General features: G+C 44.3%; 1 protein-coding gene across 2 annotated transcripts in view; it reads right to left on the bottom strand.

Annotated features, from left to right (window-relative positions):
* Positions 1-567: 567 nt before the first annotated feature.
* The window catches only part of Foxk2 (forkhead box K2), a 46712-nt gene continuing 23688 nt past the window's right edge, over positions 568-23591 (bottom strand). Inside the window, exons 2-9 of one of the 2 annotated variants that reach the window (XM_040750222.1) lie at positions 21954-22148; positions 19809-19956; positions 16033-16179; positions 10145-10338; positions 9320-9495; positions 7881-8177; positions 6944-7153; positions 568-3715 (exon numbers count right to left, since the gene is read on the bottom strand). In XM_040750222.1, coding sequence (XP_040606156.1) covers positions 3519-3715; positions 6944-7153; positions 7881-8177; positions 9320-9495; positions 10145-10338; positions 16033-16179; positions 19809-19956; positions 21954-22148 — 1564 coding nt within the window. In that variant the 3' untranslated portion in view covers positions 568-3518. The remainder of the gene's footprint in view (positions 3716-6943; positions 7154-7880; positions 8178-9319; positions 9496-10144; positions 10339-16032; positions 16180-19808; positions 19957-21953; positions 22149-23591) is intronic. The other variant, XM_040750223.1, reaches the window with a different exon arrangement.

The raw sequence follows: 23591 nt of genomic DNA, 5'->3' as shown, positions 1-23591 counted from the left end.
CTCTGTGTGAAGTTTTAGGGATCAAATCCAGACTTGTGCATGCAAGGCAAATGTTTTACCAACCAACCCTCCCAATTCCTTGCCAAAGTCCTAAACCCTCAATGTTGCCAACGCCACTGCTTACCAGAGCATCGCGGGCTTCTACTGTTGCCTGTATGGGAGCATTTTCTCAGGATGCTGCCCATGTGTAAAGGTTTCTAGTACTTAAAACATTGACTGCCCAGGTATAGATCAGGCCACTATGTCACCTTTAAGTTCTGGCTTTGATCATGCATTCCCAACCTACCCTCTCAGCCCTGGACAGCAGCTGGGAGATCATCACATCGGAATCTCAGCATCTGTATACCTTTTTGGCAAACATTTTATTCTGCTATCTCGTTTTCAATATCTCCTTAGGTCAAAGGGCAAGCGTATGTGGGGGGGGGGGCACACACTGCAACCACAACTTAAACTCCTAACATAAGGAAACCCAAACATTGGATGCCACACAGCTGCCTGTCTCCCCAACACAAGCTAATAAGTAAGATAGATGTGTCTGCTTATCAAAAGACGACACTCTGTACTCAATTAAAGTTAATAAAAATATTTTATTGAATTTCAGGAACTTGGTACTTTTTAAAAATTCCAAATCTTTGCACACAGATCACCACTCTGCTTACTCTGGAACAGCAGATGCTTGGACTTAACGATTGTCACGTCTCTCCTTGTGTCACATGGCATAGAAAACCCAAGTCCTGATGCTCCCCAACCCCTTCTGAACTACTGAAGCTACTCTGTGACCAGCCCCCCAGCAGAGGACAAGGAAGTAGGGTGGGGTATTTGCGGAAACCAGCTGCTATCTGTGAACACATCCTGTGGTGTGGGGAGTATCTACACAACATATGCCACACACATTCTGGAATGCACTGTACCCAGGACACAGGTGAGTTTCCCTTTGTGTTCTGTACGGTTCAAGCCAAAGCTACTGAAGTTATCTAGTCCCTGAGGGAGCTCAGAAGTTTGGTAAAGGTCAAAGAGAGAGACTCCTTATAAATTCAACACTGAGATGCCACAGTGAACCTGGGAACTGCTGCAAGCTACTTGTACCAGGGTCACATGTCCCCACATCAGACAACTGTTGGAGTAAAGCACGTGAGCCCAGCCCTGGTGTGCAGAGGGCCTTCTGGAGACTCAGATGAACATAAACGAAAGCAGTGCCTTTGACACTGGGAAGAAACCTGGGTTCAGTACTCTGTTCATCTACGGCTTAGATTCTGCCCTCTCCTTGACAGCTTTACATTCCTATGTACCAAAGCAGCAGCAAGGCCGATACAGCAGCAAGGAGAAAAGAGGAGTGCGTGCCTGTAGCTGCACAGACACACGTCACTCACTTGAGACTGAGAATGTGGCCTTAAAGAAAAAAATCCTCCTTCCATCTTCAAAGTTTTTCTATGATCCCCTAAAAGAAACCCCTGCAGACTCAGGTCTATTTGGAGCTCAGAGGTAACGAGTCTGCAGACTTCACTCACATAGGGAACATCTACTCAAGTCCTGGTCAAGCATGCTACACACAGATGTCTCCAGACACACAGTATGTTCAGTTGGTGGTACCTGAGCCCACCCCACTAGGGTGATCTCCTGCTAGAGTACCACATTAACTGAGGCCCATAGTATGGACCCACATGCCGGGCACAATACAACCCAAAGTATTTTACAAACTACCAACCTTTAAGAAATACACATTCCAAGGTTACCTGCAAGATGGTAGAGGAGGCAGACTGCCGCTTGGAGGGGCTCCAGTCCCCCAGGCTGCAGTCCAAAGGCAGACTGCTGTGGGTACACACGTGTTCTCACTCACATGATGTCTCACCTTTATTGTTTAAGTGGCTGAGTTATATAAATCCATCTTGTGTGTAGTAACTCCATAACATCAACACGCATCATCTTTGCAGTAACATTGTGACAGCTCCATACTGTGGGTGAAGCAATACTTAGAACAGACTTATCATATTTGGTCTTTATGTAAATAATGTTTTAGATTGCCTAAATATACCATTCTGAGCCATTTCATTCTACCAGGAAAATACAGGGTTTCCCCCCTCTCTTAAAAAAAAAATTAAATACCAAAATAACTACATTTAAATAAATAACGTTATGATGATGACATTAAAAAAAAAACCCAAAAACTCACAATGAGGCTAAATGCCCTCTGCCTGCTGCTCAGCTCTAAGTCCAGAATGCTCTGGAAAGGTGAGCGGTGATCCTGAGTGTGGGCTGGGCTGCTGGCCTCACACCTCTCCTCCCCCTTCCCTCTGAATTTTACTTACTATATGACATAAGTCAGACTTAGTGTGGGGCTTCATTTTGAAAAGCCAGAAAAACCTCTTGAGAATCAGAAAATGGCCTGGATGCTTGATACTTGGCTACTGGTCTTACTCCAGACCCTCAAGTTAACTGGCAACATCTCTTCGACAGCTCTTGCTGTGAGTGTGCCATGCAGATAACCAGTCAGATGCCACAAGTCAGAGCTGACCCCTAAGACTCCCGGGTTCTGGGAGGGATCTAGGACCTTGGTCTGAAAAGGTGACAAAAGCCTGGATCTGTTTCCCAAGGGAGGGAAGAAGGGATCTGTTGCTTTAAGCATACACAATATGTAGGAGACTCGTTTTACTAGTGTGGGAAATTACGCCAAGGACAAAGTCAACATAAAGAAACAGACAACAAAACCCACAAGAGCAGGTACATGCAGCCCAGAGGCCAGAAGGCTCTCGGGGTCCCTTGTCCCGATGCCCCTGACCTCATGGATCCATGCAGCCTCAGTCCACCTACCCTCTATAGGGTAGGTCAAATTCATCAGGTAACTGCTCTGAACAGAAAATGGGCAAGTAAGTAGGTATCCTAAGGGAGTGCCAACCAAACACAGGCAGGAAAGACTAGAGCAAATCATCCCATGGGCTGAAAACAAACCACAGAAACAAACAGAATGACGTTCTTTCCCCCAAATGAATCTCAAATTTCCAGAGTAGAAATGGAGTGATATGAAATGTCAAAGGCCCCATTATTTAGTAAACAAAGGGCATCTCCAAGTACTCTAATTCCACATGTGGACAACGAAATACTGTCTTGTCTCTCAGTCGCAGCCAGCAGGTCCTATGAGGGCAGCAGGTGGCTGTGGCTCTGTCCCCTAAACCAAAGCCGGAGAAATCCACTTGCAGCAGGTGCTGCATCTGCACAAGAGACTCAGTCCTTTGTGACCTGGAGTTCTTGCTTGTAGTAAAAGCTGAGCCCACAGCCCAGCGAGTGCTCTGTAGAAGACACCACCTCTGGAACCAGGATTGCTGTTGTGGGTCTGTTCAAGTGTAACTTGTCTTTAAATTAAGGAGTTTTAAGGCCACCTGGGTTCGTGTTTTCAGTGCTAAGAGGTGAAGTCCAACCGCAGGGCCCTTTACCCACTGAGGATGCGCTCCCTGCTTCAGTAAGAGGCAGCATCTCCTTTTGGCACCACAAAGTTGATGTCTGAAGAAAAGGTCTCCCAGCAGCTAGTTCTGGATCCCTTTCTCTCTCATAGCTGCTGGTGGTGCATCCACACTCAGAGCAATGACAATGCTCTCACCATCTTCTGCTTTAATTCGCTTGACCTCCGGCTGCTCTGCCTGGTCACCATTCTGGCGCTTTGTGGGCAGGGATGCTGATGCTGATGCATGGGTTGCCAACATATGGAGAGGACTCGCAACTGCTGAAGAGGAGACAGTGAATCAGAACCCGTGCTATTGCATAAATCCTTGACAACAAAGCCCACTCTGGCACTCCAAGTCTCCTGAGCCTTGCACAGAACCCCAAGGATGGCTGCAGGCCAGAGGCAGAGGAGCCTAAGCAGAGAAAGGGAGAGCTGCAGCAGTCAAAGCCTGACTGCCTAGTGGGTATTTCCATCAACAAGGGTAACCTAACTTGTAGCTTCTAAAAACTACTCAAGAGCTCAGTGTTACCAAGACAGGGTGGCTTCTGTTCACCTGGAGAACAGAAAGCTGTGTCTTCCAAGGAGGAAATAAAGTTATTCTGGTTTTATCTTTAGATGTTCAAGCCAGCATCTTAAGCATTTGTAAGGAAGACATGCTTACACTAGCAAGGTAACTTAGAACTTGCCACCACACCTGAGATCCATACTCAGAACATACATGGTGGAAAGAGAAAACTGATCCCCATATTTGCCCTCAGACCTACATGTGTACCTACCTCCTGCATGCAATAAATGTCATTTTGGGGAACACACATCCAGGAGACACCCACAGCTCCTCCACCCCCTCATTTTTTCTTCTTTTTTGATAGTCTCACTATGTAGTTTTGGCTGGCCTGGAACTCAGATATCTGCCTCCCTCTGGCCCCAGAGTGCCAAGATTAAAGGACTGCAACAGCATTGAATGTTTTAAAGGCTAAACTTCCGAGCTGAGGCAGCAGGCAGTAACGCATGTCACCTTGTCTGAATGAACCACAGAACCTAGGTATCAGAATAACCTGAGCGGTTCAACTGAAGCTATTGTTTATATGAGATAAACACTGAACAAAGTACATTACCCATCAACCTAGATGGGTCTCACAACATTATCTGAAGAACAAGACAGGACTCTCAGTAAAGGAAGAGTCCTGTTCCACTTAGCCCTTACATTGCAGCAATCCACCAGGGAACACAAAGCAAGCTACACAACCCAGAAAGAACACACTGGCTGCCTAACTTCAGAGCAGCTTACTGCCTAGGGAGGGAAAGAACCTTGTCCTCCAGCCCAGGAACAGGAATAGACACCTCAGAGCAGAGTCCCACAACTCCACAGGCACCAGTTAAATATGATTAAACATGAACACAGTTTCAAAGAAGTGAAGACCCCGTTCCTGTCACACATGCAGCCTGCTTGTTTTTTACTACTTTTGTAAGGCTAGGGGTGGAACCCATGGTCTTATGCATGCTAGCCAAGCTCTGTTACATCCCTACCCCATTGTACATGCAGCATGAGCTGCCATGGGAACTTGGGAACATTTAAAGTCTGGGAAGGGCACGTCCAACGATCAGTGGCAAGCTGCCAGGTGGAAAACACTAGCCACCCTTCCCAGCTCTTCCTGATGTGGTAGCTGCTGAGCTATCATCCCTAGCTCACATCCCTGCCTAATCATCCCTACAGTGTGCAGGACATAAGTGCTGAGGGCCTAGGCATGTGGCCTAGGCATCCTCAAGTCCAGGTCATCTCCAGACTGTCTTGGAACTCAAATCTTGACTCCATAGCCTCAAGTCAGAGGTGTTCTTCCTGGCTCCCACAAAGGTTCTGCCCTGCCACTCCCTGAGCTGTGAGAAAAAAAAAGACATGAATCCAACATGAGTAGGAGAGCCTCCCCACCCAAGTCAAGTCTATGAACCTGGGAGCACTGTGCAAAGAGCAAGAACTGGTGTATTGGCCCTCACTGCACTCCCACCACAGAGGTTTAACTGAAAAAAGTTGCAAACCCTCAAATACATATATCTGGGAAGTGTCGGTGGAGCACCAATGCAGGACATGATGTCACTGTTGCTTCAGTCACGACCACTACAACAGTAAGTACAAGGCAGGACTTTGGCATGAAGACTATTCTCCCGGTGAATCAGAGACATCGTGAAGGACTGCATGTATTATTAAAAAACAACAACAACAAAAACCTGGCTGTGGTTGCTCACAACTTTAATCCTAATACTTGGTAGGGAGAGGAAGGTGGATCTGAGTTCGAGCCCAGCCTGGTCTACAGAGTGAGTTCCAAGACAGCCAGGACTACAGAGAAACCCTGTCTCAAGAAAACAACAACAAAACCAACCAAACAAGCACACTTCAACCTGCAATCCTGCCTTCTGCCACATGTCAGCAGGAAGGTCTTCAACAGTAGGTGGAGCCTCGATATTGAACTGGCCAAAACCTCTAAGAGCCAGTAATTCTGTGCTCATTATGGATTATCTAGTGTTAAATACTGTTATAGTTTAAGTACAATTAGTAATTTTGAGAACCATGACAGACCAATGAGGCATTCTTCAGCCTAGCCACAGAGAGCAGTACTGTACAAGCATAGCCTGGAGGAGGCAGGTACACAGTTCACAGGTAGCTACAGACTCAGACAGCTGAGCTCTAGTGTACATGGACATCAGCCCCACTGGACCTGCCTGTTGCAAGGTGACCTCATGGAAACAACATCCAGTGCGTTCTGAAAATAATCCCTTTGCTTCTGGGTAAAGGAAGCAGCAAGTTGGGCAGGAGCATGGGGTCCACATTTAGTCTTGGAGTACACAGAGCTCCGTTTATTCATCTTAAAATGCTCATAAATGCTGGGGTTGGTGGTGTACATCTTTAATCCCAGCACTTAGGATCCAGTGAGGTGGGTTTCTTTAAGTTCAAGGCCAGCTGGTCTACACAGAAAGTTCTAGGCCAATCAGCGATACACAGACCCTGTCTCAAAAATTTTTAAAAGAGGTTGCCTGAGGATATAGCTCAGTGATACAGTTCTTGCCTGGAATGTGCAAGGTCATTGGCTAAGTTCCCAGTACCACAAAAATAACTAACTGAATAAATAAAGCTTAATTTCTATAGTTGGACAGATGGCTCAGTGGTTAAGAGCACTGGCTGCTCTTAGAGAGAAACTATGTCCAATCCCCAACACCCACAAGGCAGCTAACAACTGTCTGAAACTAATTCCAGAAATCTAACACTCTCTTCTGGCTTACTTGGGCACTCGATGAATGTAGTACACAGGAGTACATACAGGCAAAACACCCATACACACAAAATAAAAATAATTAAATGAAAATAAAATGGCTGCAAACCTCAAACATTTGTATAAACAAAAATGCAAAGGCAAATCAGAACCAAACGTGGAATGCTTATTTCCATGAGTTAAGAACCTGTGCTCCCAGTTGAAACTCCCAGAGAGCCAGTGAAGGACACGAACAAATGCTTACCATTGTTCACCTGGCTGTGCACTGCTGTAGGTGTTGGTACCACATGAGTTCCATTTTGCGTTACAGTTTTTATTGGAAGCTGGTGTTGACCTAAAGGCGCCTGTTGTACTATGGTCACTGTTTGAACAGGGGTACCCTGTGATGTCTGGATGATTCGGCTAGCAGCGCCTAGTGTGGCTGGGCTAATTGCAGGGACAGGCTCTACTTTCACTGGAATCAAAAGAAAGGGAAGAGAGATAAAACATTTTTGCAAAGCCGAGATCACAGCAGTTTAAAAACAAGTCATGATGGAGAGCCTAATTCCAATATGGGTGTCACAGGTCTGCCACCCCAGATACTGTCAAGGATAAGACAAGAAGATTGCCAAGTTAAGAACAGTCTGGGTTACAAAGTAAGTTCAAAACCAGTCTGGGCAACTTGAAACTGCATCTTTAAAAAAGAAAAAAATTAAAACAGCTGCGGACATAGCTCAGCGATAGAGCACTTTCCTGACATGTACAAGGTCCTAGGTTTGTCACCTAGTACTGCAAAAATGTTTAAAAACAAGTAATGGGACGGAGAGACGGCCCCATGCTTGAGAGCACACACTACTTCCATAGAGGACCTGGTTTTGATTCCCAGCACCCATGTTGGTCAGTAATTCTAGTTTTAAGAGGATCCGCTACCTCTGATCTCCAAGGACACCTGGACTCATGCATATGCACATGCACACACCACACAATAAAAGCAACAAATAAATAAATAAATAAGCAAATAAAAGTGAGATCTTTAAAACCAAGTTAATGGTGGGTTAGGGATACAGAGTTTCCTAGGATGTATGTAGACCCAATTTCCAGCACTGCCACCCTCAAAAAAGAAGTAAAGAAACAATCACACAAAAACCAAGGAACATATTAAAATAGGCCAGGACAACTGAGCCTGCTTTCTCCTTGCTCACCTTTGACTTCTCTGTGGTCACCATTCTCTTGTGGTTCTGCCTTAGGAGGAGCCAGCACCGCAGCCTGAGTGACCACAGCTTGCCCAGCAACTGTGTATGTGTTTGCTGGGGCCAGTCCAGCCACACTGGTGACTGACACTGCTGGTATCTGATGGACAACATGTACCGTCTGCACAACAGGGGGCTGAGAGGTGGATGTGGTCACTGGAGTTGCAACAGTGTAGGTGACAGGCTTAATGGCCGGGGGTAGCTGCCGTTGGACAGTGATTAAGACGGGCTGACTAGAGAGAGGTGACCCTGTTGGGAGAAAACATGAGCAGTGTTTTAAGGCTTGCATTGCCCTTGGTCTTACAGTTCCCACACTAAGCTCTTCCTAAAACCAACACTACACTTTAAAATACACAACATTACTAGTGTAGTTTTTATTATGTATCTTTTTATTATGATCCTTCAAGATTTATTTTTGTTTACCCATTGGTGTGTTTTGCTTTCTTTTATGTCTGTGCACCATGTGTGCCTGGTGCCCAGGTTAGAAGAGGGCACTAGATACTCTGGCACCAAGTTATGGATGGCTGTGAATCACAATGTGGTACTAGAAACCCAACCTGAACCCAAGACCTCTGTAAGAACAGAGTGCTCTTAACCGCTGAACCATCTTAATTGTTAAAAACTGCAAACTTTGTTTTTATTTCTCACAATACCTCTCTATGGTTCTTCCTTCAAGAATATGCCCTATATGAGAACCTAGAGACACGAGTCATCCCTCATCCTGGGAGGACAGAGACACAATGCTCAGAAGCAGACCCAGATTTTCAGAGCCATTCCCTTTGGCTTTCAGCAAGTGGACATCAGCAACTGCAGACAGGTGACAAGCTAGGGTTTCCCTGGGTGATCCGTTATGCCTAGTAGTCAAAATGCTCATCTTCTAACCTTCCAACCCAGGCACACATTTTATTCTATATTATGGTTTTGCAGGTAAACTGGGAACATTCATCTAATCATTAAATGGATATATTTTTATTCTAATCAGTGCCTATTGATTCTTTTGAGTTTTGTTTTTAGAAACAGGGTTTTACTATGTATCCCAGGCTAGCCTTAACCTCACCACACTCAGACTTTGAGGGAGGGAGAGGAGAGGTAAGGGAAGGGGGGGGGGGGGAGAGGAAGAGAAGAAAGGAAGGAAAGGGTGGGAGAAGAAGGGTAGGGTACGGTAGGGAAGAGAAGGGAGGACACGGGAGGGAGGAGAAGGGAGGGGAGAAACTTACCAGTACTCCTAAGACTTTCTGGAACCTTCCACATAACACTGACGTACTATACAAAGTACCAGGCACAGAGTACAAAGCTGCCTGGGGATTTTACCATTGCTTTAATGACAAATTCAGGCATCTTTGTCTGGCCCCACTGCCTGACCCTTGCCACTTCTCCTCCTGCGGTCTCACCTGGTGCACTCTGGGCAAACCGTGCCTCCTGGATGACGGCAAGTTTGGGCTGTGAAGCGCCAGGCTCAGGCTCCAAGGGGGCTGGAGAGCCCTCCCTTGACAGGCTCTCAGGGGTCTGGGCGCCACTGGAGTGAGCAGACAACACTCCTGCATGGTTGGGAGAGGCTGGGGCACTCCTGGGTCACCAAAAGAAGACAGTGGGTTTTCACAGTGATGTCCTGGAAAGAACTTGTCCATTCATCTCACTTTGTAAAGGGGAGGGAGCCTTCTGTCTCCTGCCAACTGAGTTCACTTCTGTATTCTGACTTTCTCCCATGCATGTCAGAGGCCGCTCAGTTCCATGAAAAGGCTGGCATCCTCCCTGAGCAGTTCCTGGGCAGCCAGTCAGCAGGACTCAGCAGTGAGCAGACTGTGGGGCCTTAAGGCTTCTAATAAGCTCATTTCTTTTCCATTAAAAACAATGTCAATAACTTAAAAGTATCTTGTTTTAAAATCAGGCAAATGAGAAATCTTGAGTTTACAGAACTGAAGGTCGCTTTAAAGAATTGTTTGTGTGCCAAAGAAAGGAAAACACCATGTGGCCCCATGACCTTGCCTACTGGGGTCTAATTACTCTAAATTGCGCATCAAGTTCAAGGAAACAGCAAGCAATACAGGTGGAACACATGACAGTAAGAAACAGAAACACAACCAGCCTTTCCCCAGCTCCCCAACCCAATGCCAGCCAAGGGCACCGCAGGCCTTCATTTTTGGAAAGAAGCTCTGCCAGCACACTGAGGTGTTATTACTGACCGTGGGTGCGGCCTCTGGTCCCTGTGTCCTTACCTAGAGGAGAGCGGTCCCAGGGGGGTTCTAAAGCAAGGCACGCCCCTAGGCCGTCTCTTCCTAAAAGCCTGCTCTACCAGCTTGCTCTCGGAGGCAGGATCTATCCTCCAGAAGGAGCCTTTGCCTGGTTCTTCCTGGGAACGTGGCACTTTGATGAAATAACGGTTCAGAGAGAGATTGTGGCGAATTGAATTCTATGAAACATAAAAAAATACGTAGAATTCATATAATTCTTTGTTGAGAAATGAAGATGTGCCCAAGCCTTAGTGTCCTGTAAAGTAGAAACCTAGATGCTCAATGCAGACACAGTAGTGAGGCTTCAAGGCCCAGCCCTCCCTGGCTGAATGAGACTGCTCTGGGTTGGAGCCTTTATGGCCACAACGCAGGGAATCTCAGGTAGAGAGGGGACCTGGGCATGGAAGGGTTAAGACTCTGCCATCTCCCATTTCTACCTCATTTCAGGCAGGACATAGGCCTGTCACTGCCTCCTTGACTTCTGCCAGGTGGAGTCAAGACTAAATCGATCGCCAACTCTTTCTTTTTGAAGATAAACAACTGACACAAGCTACTCCTTTAAAAATGTTTCTTATTTCATATTTTTGCACATAATAAATTAGCTGACAGAGTCTGGCATGCCATGTAAAGTATATTAGTATAGTATAAAGTATTTATTTAACAAGTCAGCAAAGACCAGGAGTTATAACTGACTCCACCTTTCGGTCAACTGCTTAGCTCTGTATTTGCGAAGTACATCCACATGTTTATTTGATCTTCATCAATAATTCCATCAGAGAAGCAGGGAAAAACAAAACAAAACTCCTAAGCCACCATTCTTTCTTCTTCAGGTTTTCCAAGAGTCTGACAGAGTGCCTGTTGTGAGTTGAATGTGACCATACCATTTAAGTAATTAATGTAGGATGAAAAGTCATGAATTAACAGCTATTATCTCATATTCTTAGAACCTTGTGTACATTTAAAATAAAAATTTCAAAATGGTAATAACTCAAAATAAAATCTGGGGATATCCAAAAATCCCCAATTTTCTCAATTCCCCATTAACCTTCTAATACAACTAGCCATGGCCTGAAGTTCTGACTTGTCCCAGGCAGCTACGAAATCTAATAAATGTTCAGCATTACTTTATAATCAATCCCAGGGGCTGTTCCAGAACGAACTACTCCCAGGCAGGAAACAAGACTTTTGACTATTCTGTGGACTGAGGTACATCGTGAACATGGTGAAGGAGTCTGGCCATGTCTGACTGGATGAGGCTTACAATACTGCAACAAGCCAAGATATGTGCTGTGATGTTTTGTTATCAGGTATTGCTGACAACCAACCTTTCTTCCAATTCCAGAAAATCAAAGGGGACTGTTCTTGGTGCCCATCATACACAGAAGGCAAACCTTCACCAGCTGCATTCAGACCTTTCAGGTTTGGAGGAGAGGCAGAGTCAAAGGCTGTATGTTAAGAGAAGCAACCCAGACAAAGATGACACAGGCTCAACACACCTAATACAAAAACCCCAAATCACCGGGCAGTGGCAGCACACAGTTTTATCCCAGAAATCAAGAGGCAGAGGCAAGCAGATCTCTATGAGTTCAAAGCCAGCCTGGCCTACAGAGTGAGTTCCAGGAGAGCCAAGACTACACAGAAAAACCCTGTCTCAAAAACCCCAAAAATAAACCCAAACAAAACAAAAACCCAAATCCAAAACACTGAGGACAACATGATGCTCCAGTAGAAAATCTACACTTGCCCTCATGTGCCAAACTGCCATCAAACACGGGCACACTAGAAACATTGCATAAAAACACCTTCAGACTCTGAACAAGAAAAAAAAATGATACATGAGTATCATGTTTAAGTTGGTTCTTTCCCTCAAGATATTGTAGTATGCACAGGCAAATATTCCAAAATATGAATCATTCTGAAATCTGACAACAGATAAAAGCCAGTCAACTAAAAAAAAAAAAACTACCAGAAAAGGGAAATCCTTGCAGCTGCCTGTGGATAAGCAGCTCCCTTTACTGAAGACTCCTACACTCAGAGCACAAAGTCACAGTATAGAGGACACCCATTCCACAGACTCCAGCTACACTAGCTCATGGGAACAACTTAGTCTGCATGTTATTAGCATAGTGGGAAAATGGAAGCAGTAATTAGGTTCTCCATCCACCATGAGCCCAGAAAGTTGCTCCTCAGCTCCCACTCATGGAGTGCTTGGGACCAGGGAACTGCTACTTTCAGTCTGAATATTTATCAAGTCCACCTAGTCTAAGTCTCCTTCCTAATCACCCTCGTCCAGAGAATCTGCATATAGTACGAGGTCAAATTCATAAATGGTCACTTGTAACTTCCTAGCCAACACTCTACACGTAGGAAGAAGTAACAACATACTTAGTTCAGAGACAAACAGGAAAGCACCCATTCTCCTTATAATTTTAGGTGGTCAAGCCTAAGATCTGCTCTTATAAGTATGAAAACCATAACTGATAAACTCAGGTGACCTATAAATCAGTGTAATCTTAAAATTAACTCTTTGTCTTTCTTCAATGCTACATATAAAGAACATCTAAAAACAAGCAATGCTCAGCTCTGAGCCTGCCTAGGAGGCTGCCATCCCAGATTAGTGCCTGAGCTCACCACTCAGTGAGTTCCATTCCGAAGGGAACCCCAAACTAGCTCTGGCCTCATACTTTTTTTTATAGGTACAGTAAACATCCCTCCAGGCCAGATAAAATTATAAGTAATTATTTTGGAAGCGGGCATGAGAGTGCATTTGTAACCCCAGCTATTTAGGAGGCTGAGGCAGGAGTATCACAAGTTTGAAACTAACCTAGCAAGATTTAATAGGCAAGGGATGAGGAGGGGAGGTACTATGACACAAAACACAAACAAAAGAGACATATTCTTTCTATACAATCGCTCAAATTGTCCTTGTTTCCTATGTAAATTAACAGAAATGCTATGTCAATGAGCAGATCCTGTAATATTCTACAAATTATACTGAAAGGCAATCCTCTGGACACAGGGCTTTTAAGATGAGAGGGGAACACTCACATCCTCCCAACACAATGCTAGAACAGGACTCAAGTGGAAACCCACCTCTGTGCCTGTGTGTCTATGTGTATTGACAGAAAACAGCCTTGCAGTTCATTCCTCAGGAGACAAACACGCTGATATTTTTTGAGACAGGGTCTGACAGGCCTAAAGTTTGCCAAATAGGCCAGGCTGCCTGGCCAATAAGTCCAAGGGAGATGCCAGTACTCACCTCCCTAGCACCTAGATTTTTTTTTTTTTTTTTTTGGTTTTTACAAGACAGGGTTTCTCTGTATTGTTTGAGGCTGTTGGTCCAGCCTGGCCTCAAACTCACAGAGATTCGCCTGCCTCTGCCTCCCGAGTGCTGGGATTAAAGGCGCCCGGCTAGCACCTAGATTTTTAAGCGGATTCTGCGGATGGAACTCAAATCCTTGTACACAAGTTGTGGCTGCTGATGTTTTTTAAACAAGTGATTTATTTCTCCAGCCCTGGAAACCCAATTTTCTTAAGCAGACATTGAGAGGTCTCCCCTCCCATCAAGGAAATGTCAGAATAAGTAATGTCTGACATACGGAGATTTAAGTGATAGACTTTAGAAAGGCAGCTGGGCTCTCAAAGCAGAGAGAGATCAAATGAATGTCAGTATCCCAAAGCCAAGGACAGGAGCAAGTTAAAAACGCGTGCCCATGAGCTAAAACAGATTCCGGAGCAGGCAATTCCTCTCCCACTAAATTATCTGGAGCCAGGAGGCATGAAACATTCCTGGAGCAGCCACACTGAGGTGAGAGGCGCAGTCATCTTTATGAACCTTGATCTGTACAGAGAAGAACATGTCTGAGTAAAAATAAGAGTTATTCAGCAATTCAATAGTGATGGGTGTTCTTGTAGTCACATTTTGCTTCCCGGCCTTTAGCGGTTGTGAAGTCACTCAAAGTTCCCAGCAAGAATCAGAGACCAGGGTCGCGTCCCAGATACCCATCTTACAGCACAAGCTGGCTTTGCCCTTCCAGGCTCTTCTGCAAGAAAACCTCGTGGCTCAGAGACCCCTCAGGGATATATAAGTCAGAAACACACAGACATAACCAACCACACTGCAGTCTTACTCAAGCTTTCAGAAATGCTCACACTGACTGTACTCCATGGTTTCCCATGGTCACCTGAGCAGAGTGGATAAAGTCAGTATCCCTTGTGACTTTTAAAGATCATCAATCAGTGTTTGAAGGACAACTTCAATCTGTGGGGGGCAGGAAAGTGCTGAGGATCAAACCTAGGACAAGCTGGTCAATTATTCTATTGGTGAGCAACATCTTGAGCCCACAGCCTATTCTTACAGATTAAAAGATAGTCAATACAGCTGGAATTTAACATGTTCTATGTTAAGGCCCTTGACACAGAAGAGAATATGGTAATGTTCTCCAAATCCAGAGGCTTCCTGGGGATTAGCACAGCTTGTGTACACCAGGAAAGGAAGGCAGGGAGATGAAGGTCTTACTTTTCACCTTCGATGATTAAAGATCCCTAAAAATTCAATGCAAGGATCTAGTTTTAACGTGTCTGTACATCTGCAAGTAAGAAGGGTCTTTAGATGGTAGTACCCACCTTTAATCCTAACACCCAGGAGGCAAAGGCAGAAATACCTCTGTGAATTCAAAGCCAGGCTGACTAACAGTCTTCTACAACAGAGTAATTTTTAAAGTGTTTTTTTTTTACCTTTCAATAAACCAGCCCCCCACACCCACATTATAGCCTCCACTGAACATTTAAAAAACATTACCTTTTACTCATCAAACCAAAGCCTTAAAATAATGCTGCTGTCATTCTTGGTTATTTTTTGAATTTAAAAAATTCACAATACATCTCTTTTATTGTTCTGTTTGCTTGTTTAACATTCTGCATTCCAAACTTACCCTTTCCCAAATCACCTCGTTTTTGTAAGTTTTCTACACATCCAGTAAATAGCAACATAGAATTGATACACAGAGAAAAGCCTATGCGGAGTATGATTTAAGACTTACAGGGAGGTGGTGCACACCTTTCGCCCCTGCACGTGTGAGACAGGGCTAGGCAGATCTCTGTGAGTTCAAGGCTAGCCTGGTCTACATAATGAGGCCCTTTCTCAAAAAACAAATAAATGAACCAAAAATCAAAACCTAAACAAACAACAACAAAACCTTCCAGGGATCCCCAGCCCCAGAAGAGCAGCACTGAAGAGGTTGGAGGTGCTGGTTCCTGAGATGGGGAGAACTCTGCAACTGTTTATCTCTGTACTATATACAGGACACGTATAAAAACTACATTTTAGCCGGGCGTTGGTGGCGCACGCCTTTAATCCCAGCACTCGGGAGGCAGAGGCAGGCGGATCTCTGTGAGTTCGAGGCCAGCCTGGTCTACAGAGTGAGTTCCAGGACAGCCTCCAAAGCCACAGAGAAACCCTGTCTCGAAAAACCAAAAAAAAAAAAAAAAAAAAAAAACCTACATTTTAAGAAGAAAGTTAGGATGACCCTGGTAAAACAATTTAAAAGCCTGTCTCTGTGAAATGGAAAGTTCCTGTATTTCCTGAAGTAGAGGTGGATGGATGAATATGAAAGAAAAGAATGGACTTCAGTTGAAAATACTCCATGCTTTATGCGTCCCAGATAACAAAAGCATCAGTTTCAGTTTTCTTCACAACTGCTACTCCTTCTGCACACAAGAAAAGGGCACTATCAGGCCCAGAGCTTTCTCAGTGGGAGATTCCCTCCTCTAGTGACTTCTTGGGTATACAAAAAAAAGCAGTATTTCAACATCCTTTCTGGACAAGCAGCAGCTTCAACACACAGGATGAGAGCAAGCTGAAGTGGACTTACCTGCCAGCCCTTGTCTGCAGTCCTGTAGTATGGATAGTTTTTAGTGATGTGTGTATAAATTCCGTTTAGGGTGAGCTGTTTATCAGGAGCCATTGTAATTGCTTGTACTATCAACTGTGCATAGGAGTAAGGTGGCTTTGAGTCATCCTGTGTTAGAAAAAAAAAAGCATCTAAGATTCAAAAGTATTCTTTTAGACATTCTGGCAAAGGTGTTGTTTTGTTGTTGTTTTCCGAGACAGGGTTTCTCTGAAACCACCATAGCTGTCCTGGAATTCACTCTGCAGACCTGGCTGGCCTCAAACTCAGAGATCTGACTGCCTCTGTCTCCCAAGTGCTGGGATGATAGGTGTGTATCACCATCACCTGGCAACAATTTTAAAAGTAATATAATTGAGAAAACTAAGTGGAAAACTGAAAAATATAGAAAGGTTAAAAATCACATAAGGAGCCAGGCGTGGTGGCACAAGCCTTTATTCCCAGTACCAAGGAAGCAGAAGCAGGTGGATCTTTGTGAGTTTGAGGTGGTGAGGAGGGAGTGGGCACCACATAGGAGAAAATCTAAATGACAGGAACAAAAAACTAAAACTGATCGAAGTCAGACTGGAAAGATGGCTCAGAGATTAAGAGTACTGGCTGCCCTTCCAGAGGTCCTGAGTTCAATTCCCAGTACCCACAAGGTGGTTTACAACTATCTGTAATAAGATCTGGTGCCCTCTCCTGGCATGCAGGCAGAACACTGTATATATAAAAAACAAATCTAAAACAAAACTGATCAAAGCCACTGGACTTCAGTGAAACCCAGAGTAATATGTAGCATGAAGCACCCTGTGACATGGAGAGGAACTGGCATGTCTAGGTGTGATGCAGAGCAAGCAACAGCCCAATCGATGGGTTGATGGGGATCTTCACACATAACAAGTCACAAGAACACTTGCGGCAGAACTGTTCAAATGTTTATTTACTTCCAAGGGTCTACATATGAAAACATGCCTCTGAAGGAGTCAAATACAGAGTCACTGCTTGTTCTAGCTACTGACAGCTCCTAGGTTTTCTTTTCTTTTCATTTTCTTTTTGTTTTACGAGACAGGGTTTCTCTGTATTGTTTTGGAGGCTGTCGGTCCAGCCTGGCCTCGAACTCACAGAGATCCGCCTGCCTCTGCCTTCCCGAGTGCTGGGATTAAAGGCGTTTGCCACCACCGCCCGGACAGGTTTTCTAATGTATCAAAATCCCACATGTAACGACATAAGCCTCTAAAAACAGAGTTCCCAGCTCCTGTATGAACTTCTAGAAAATGCATACCAGCACTGGGAAATAGCAAAACAGTACAAATTAAAAGAAGCAAACGTGGGCTGGAGAGATGGCTCAGAGGTTAAGAGCACTTGCTGCTCTCCCAGGGGATCTAGGTTCAATTACCAGCAACCACACGGTGGCTCACAACCATCTGTAGTGAGATATGGTGCCCTCTTCTGTCATACAGGTGTACACTCACGAAGAATAAAGAAATCTTAAAAAAAAAAAAAAAGGAAGCAATCTGCAAAAGCTTATATTCAAATGATACACTTATTCAGAGCATATTCAATATAAGGCCTGGGCTTGATCACTAGCACTGCAAGGATGCACACTGCTCATACATAAAGTATATGTTTTTATTTACTTATTTAATGTGGGTCTTTTACCTGCATGTATATCCATGTACCACGTGCACGAAGTAACATGTAGGACAGAAGAAAGTTAGATCCCACTTAGAACAGCGTGTTAGTCACTATGTGGATGTCAGGATTTGAACCCATGTTGGCTGGAAGAGCAACTGGTATTCTTAACTGCTGAGCTACTTCTCCAGACTCTTTCCCCAACCCTGACTTTCATTTTTAGATTTTCCATAGCTTTAAAAGAAACCATTATTGTGCTACATAGTGAATTTAAAGTCAGCCTAAAGGATACAACCCTATCTCAAAGACCAAAACAAGAGCCAGGTGGTGGTGGCTCACACCTTTAATTCCAGCACTTGTGAGGCAGAAGCAGGCGGATCTCAGTGAGTTTGAGGCCAGCCTGGTCTACAAATCAAGTTCCATAACAGCCATGTAGAAACCCTGTCTCAAAAAAACCAAACCAAAATACTATCTCCCTAGAGATGCACTTAGGGCTAAGGGTGAACTCAGAAGGCATAAAGGAACAGAGCCGATGAAAGAGAAGACAGCTTTGTCCTCTAAACTGATGGTTCAGGTTTGTTTGTTAATTCTCCAAATGGAAAACCTTAATCATCCAACCTATGCCAGAATCCAGAAAACTCCCACCGACCACTTTAAATGGCTAACCTTATTTTGGTATCACTTAGGCCACAAAAGGCTCTGGCTAAGCACCCACCAGAGCACATTCCTAGGTTCCAGGAAAAGAACCAGGGATAACAAGAAACTGATAGAGTCTGAGATGTAGCTGAACAGCTGCCCTTACACCATGTCGCTGACTCAAGAGGTTGAAGCCTCCATCCCTGCTCACATGGTCAATGTATTTCCTAGGGCTTTTTCTTAGGTCTCTAAGGATGTTTGCATTGTTTTGGGAGTCAGTTCTCTTCTACTATGTGGGTCCCAGGAATCAAACTCAGACCTTCAGGTTAGGTGACAAGCGCCTTTATCTGCTAAACTATTTCATTGGCCTTAAAAATGTTGTTTTTGTGTTTTTAGAAATAATGACTCACTATGTACCTCCAATGGCCTGAAACTTTCTATGTAGACTAGAATGGTCTTGAACTCAGAGATCCTCCTGCCTCTCCCTCCCAAGTGCTGAAATTAAAGGCATACAGCATCATACTGAGCATTAAAGTATTTTTATTTTTAAATAATTTAATACATAAAATACCCAAATGGGTGGAACAAATTTTGCTAAGTGAGCATCAATATAGACAGTACCCAGCACCTCCTGCATGGCCCTTAGTCTACAACTCCTAAGTCACAAAGACCACTGTTAGTTCTGGCAATATATAGTCACCAACTTTCTACTGTGATGTTTCAATCCACCACCTAAGAATGCCTCTGTATGTACAAAGTACACAGCCATGACCTGCTCAGTCCATGGCTCTGTTGTGTTCTTTGTGAACATGTCACATATTACAAAAACATAATGGAAGTAACAATATGTACAGACTACAAAAACAACAGCCTTTCTGTGTTACTAACAATTTTATATATTCAGCTACCAGCACTGAGTCTACGTTGCCCTGGGGTCCTCACATGAGTTGAAGGATTTAGAAAATGCACTACAAACCATGACACATTCAGAGTTACACCAGAATTAAATCCATATAGATGCCTACTTCACTCATGTGGTATGCTGGTTAACTTTTGTCCACTTGATATAAACTAGGATCAGTGGGGAAGAGGCAACCTCAATTGAGGAATTGCCTCCATCAGAGTAGCCTATAGAAATATCTGTGGTGCATTTTCTTGATTAATCATTGATGTGAAAGGGGCCATACCTGGGCAGGTGATTCTGGACTGTATAAGCATACAAAGAAAGCCAGTAAGCCACATTCCTCTCACAGTGTCTGCTTCAGTACCTGCTTCTGGATTCCTGTCCTGACTTTCCTCAGTAATGCACCATTATAGGGAAGCATAAGACAAACCCTTTCCTCCCCCACGTTGCTTTTGGTCAGTGTTTTATCACAGCAACGGAGAAGCTGAACTAAAACAACATAGTATTACTAAAAGGACTTGTCACACAAGTGATCAATGTCTACCTAATATTCCCCAGGCCCAAGTACAAGACTACAGACATTTACCTTTGGGCTGTCTCCACCTGAAGCTTCCTTTTCATTTTCTGGCTGTGAATTGTCAGCCATTAAATTGAGGTCAGATGGTATCACACGGCCCATTTTGTACCCTGAAGATCCTGCTCCCCGGGGACTGGATGGACAGGAGTTTGCAGCACTGTGAAAGAGGGAAGAAAAGTCTACTTTAAAGCAAACATAGTATTGTTCTTCAATATGATCTGAGATCAGGGGAAACAAACATTTCTTTTTCTAAGATTTATTTATTTATTTATTAGAATGTTTTGCCTGCATGTATGCTATGTGGGTGCTTAAAGAGGCCAGGATATGGTGTTGGATCTCCTAGAACTGGAGTTACATTTCTCTAGCACCACTTATTTTGAGACAGACCCTCATTCTGTACTGCAAGTTGATCTTAAACATGCAGCAATTTCTGACTTTAGTTTCTGAAGTACTGAAATTGTAAGAATGTGCTACCATGTCTAGCTAAACTGGGAGGAGGGAAGCTGGGCAGTGGTGGCAAATACCTTTAATCCCAGCACTCAGGAGGCAAAGGCAGGTCGATTTCTTTCAGTTCAAGGCCAACCTGGTCTACAGAGCTAGTTCTAGGACAGTCAGTGTTACAAGAAGAAACCCTGTCTCAAAAAAAAAGAAAAGAAAAAACAACCAGCATTTCCTAAGAAAAAAATGTATTCCTAAGAATTCTTTGCAGGAGGCTGGAGAGATGGTTCATTGCTTAAAGAGCACTGGCTGCTCTTCCAGAGGACTGGGTTCAATTCCCAGCAGCCTACAGCAACTCACAACTTTCTGTAACTCCAGTTCCAGGGGATCTGACACCTTCACACCAATGCATGTAAAATAAAGTTAAATAAATTATAAAAAGACTTCTTTGTGGTATTTAAGATTGCTTCAAGTTAACAGTATGTGAGGGAATGTAACTGTCAAGGCAAACTGTGAGAAGACAGTGTCCCATTTAGTCTACCAGAGAAAACAAACCATCACAGCCAACAGGAACTTAATTTTCTGTAAATTTTATGTGCATCCATGTTTTGCCTGTATGTATGCCTATGTGAGGGTGTTAGATCCTCTGGAGTTGGAGTTGGAGTTATACACAGTTGTGAGCTGCCATGTGGATGCTGAGACTTGAACCAGGATCCTCTGGAAAAGCAGACAAATGCTCTTAACTTCTGAGACCTTTCTCATTCCCCAAACTTAGTATTTTTTAAAAGATTTATGTTACAAGTTTGAAGTGTTTACCTATGTATACATGTACCACATGTATGCCTAGTGCCTGTGGAGGCCAGAAGAGGGTGTTGGATTTCCTGGAACTGGATTTAGAGGTTTGTGAGCTGCCATGCTGTGCTGGGAACTGAACTGGGTCCTCTGTAAGAGCAGAAAGTGCTCTTAAAGGCTGAGCCATCTCTCCCGGCCCCTTAGAAGTTTAAATTTCAGCTTCGAGTCTGGTACCTAGAGACTCAGTCACTCTCAGTCTTCGAGAAGTTTTGGAAGAAATATAACTAGATAATCTGTCAGTTCTACAATGAATAAGAAGGAAGGAGCGTGCTCTCCAGACTTAGTCATCAAGGTCAGAGACCCCAAACACACCATCTCCACCCTGTACTGCCCCCAGTTTCCCTCAATGCTCTTCTCTGCCACCAACAAATGATAGCTCAGCCAGAAATGAGTCTTTTTTACTATTCCCTCTAAAGTTCAGCAAATAAGCTGGAAGACAGAGCTAAGGGCAGTAATATGTCAACCTCAACACACAGCAACCAATGTCATCTCATAAACTTACATGGGAATCTGTGCAAGGCAAACCCTCTTAGCCATCAGTTATGGATGGTGAAGGGGATCATGGGACCCTAGCCCTTATCTCTGGATAACTCAGGAGATTTGGTTAGAGTGTAATTGCCTTCAGTTATGTAACCACTAGTGTGCTTACCAGACTCCAAAGAGCAATTCCAATACCAGAAATGGTCTGGTAAAACAAACTCAAAGGGACACAAACAAAACAGGAACCCACACCTACCAATGTGCAACACAGAAACTTTGAGCAAACCCCTGACAGCCAGTTGCAGTGAAAATAGACAGGGTCACTGAGGTTCACCTAGGTGACTAAAAGACCTGTGAATGTGCCCCCTTCAGCCTCTACTATACCTGATAGTTCCCGTGGGAGAGGGAAGGGGGCTGATGAGGTGGGCCATAGTGTCTGGAATGTTGATGGTCAGCGGTGAGATGTGTGGCTGCACAGGCTTAACTGGCGACCCTGGTGCTTCTTGCTTCTCTCTTTTCTCATTGGATAGGGCTGTGAATGTTATCTTGATATTTGTGCTTGGAAACCTGAAAGTGCACCTGTAAAACAAAGACTGGTGGTCAGTTTATGGCTGCTGTTCACCAGAAGCCTGAGCCTCCCCACAGGAACTGCAGGTGAGGATGTAGGTGCTTCCCACTTAAAAATCTAAGTCCTTTCATGAGTTAAACCACAAGTAGGGTATTTCCTATGACTCTACCCAGGCATAATGGTACACACCTGTGAACCAGCACTTGGGAGGGAGGAGTAAAAGTTCAAGACCAACTCTAGCTAAACAGAAAGCTCTAGGGCAAACCGGGTTTCGTGAGACCTGCCCTTCACCCCAAATAGACAGAAGAGAGGGACAGAGTGTGAGAGACAGACACACACTGAGAGATGGTATTCAGACCAGTATAATGGCCAGGCAGTGGTGGCACACACCTTTAACCCCAACTCTCAGGAGGCAGAGGCAGAGGCAGAGGCAGGTGGATCTTTGAGTTTGAGGTCAGTCTGGAGCATTGAACTGACAGACCTAAAGCTTCACTAACATGTCTTTTAGGTATAAACCAGACCTTTAGGGGCTGGAGAGATGGCTCAGTGGTTAAGAGCACTGACTGCTCTTCCAGAGGTCCTGAGTTCAATTCCCAGCAACCACATGGTGGCTCACAACCATCTACAATTCAATCTGGTGTCCTCTTCTGGCGTGTAGACAGAACATTGTATATGTAATAAATAATAAAATCTTAAAAAAAATAAATAAACCAGACCTTTATACCAACATACAGCCCCATGAAAATCAATCATATTTAAACAGTCTTTTAAGTAGAAAAACAGCTTAAAATTACAGATGTCTCTTTATATAAGACAAGTGTTCAACTGATTTATTAAACTGTTTTCCAAAACATTACTTTCAATGGGGAGTGGGGGTGGCACACACCTTTAATCCCAGCACTCAGGAAGCAGAGGCAGGTGGTTCTCTGTGAGTTTGAGGCCAGCCTGATCTACAGAGCCAGTACCAGGACAGCCAGGGCTATGCAGAGAAACCCTGTCTTGAAAAACAAACAAAACACAGTACTTACAACAGATTTCTTGCAACCATCCCATCACCCCTACAGTAAAGGGGCAAATGAACTTCCTCAAACAACTCCAGTGGTAACTATTTCCCACGGCACATTTCAAGTTTGAGACCAAATCCTTTCTTTCCCCTTACCTCTTACATACTGACACCCATGATCTTTGGGTCTCATGAGTGCAGATTCCTCTAAAACAGCTCGCTCGCTCTCTCTCTCTCTCTCTCCCCCCCCCTCTCTCTCTCTCTCTCTCTCTCTCTCGTGAATGAGTGTTCTGCCTGCATGTATGTCTGTATACTGTGTGAGTGCCTGGTATCCATGGAGGCCAGAAGAGGGCATCAGATCACCTAGAACAGGAGTTACAGATAGTTGCAGGCCACCATGAGGGAATTGAATCTGGGTCCACTGCGAGAGCAGGCCAGTGCTTTTTTTTTA

The sequence above is a fragment of the Mesocricetus auratus genome, unplaced genomic scaffold, assembly GCF_017639785.1.
Source record: "Mesocricetus auratus isolate SY011 unplaced genomic scaffold, BCM_Maur_2.0 Super-Scaffold_100007, whole genome shotgun sequence".
NCBI classification, from domain to species: domain Eukaryota; kingdom Metazoa; phylum Chordata; class Mammalia; order Rodentia; family Cricetidae; genus Mesocricetus; species Mesocricetus auratus.
The sequence above is the reverse complement of the archived record's forward strand: the minus strand, read 5'-3'. Positions and strand labels throughout refer to the sequence as shown.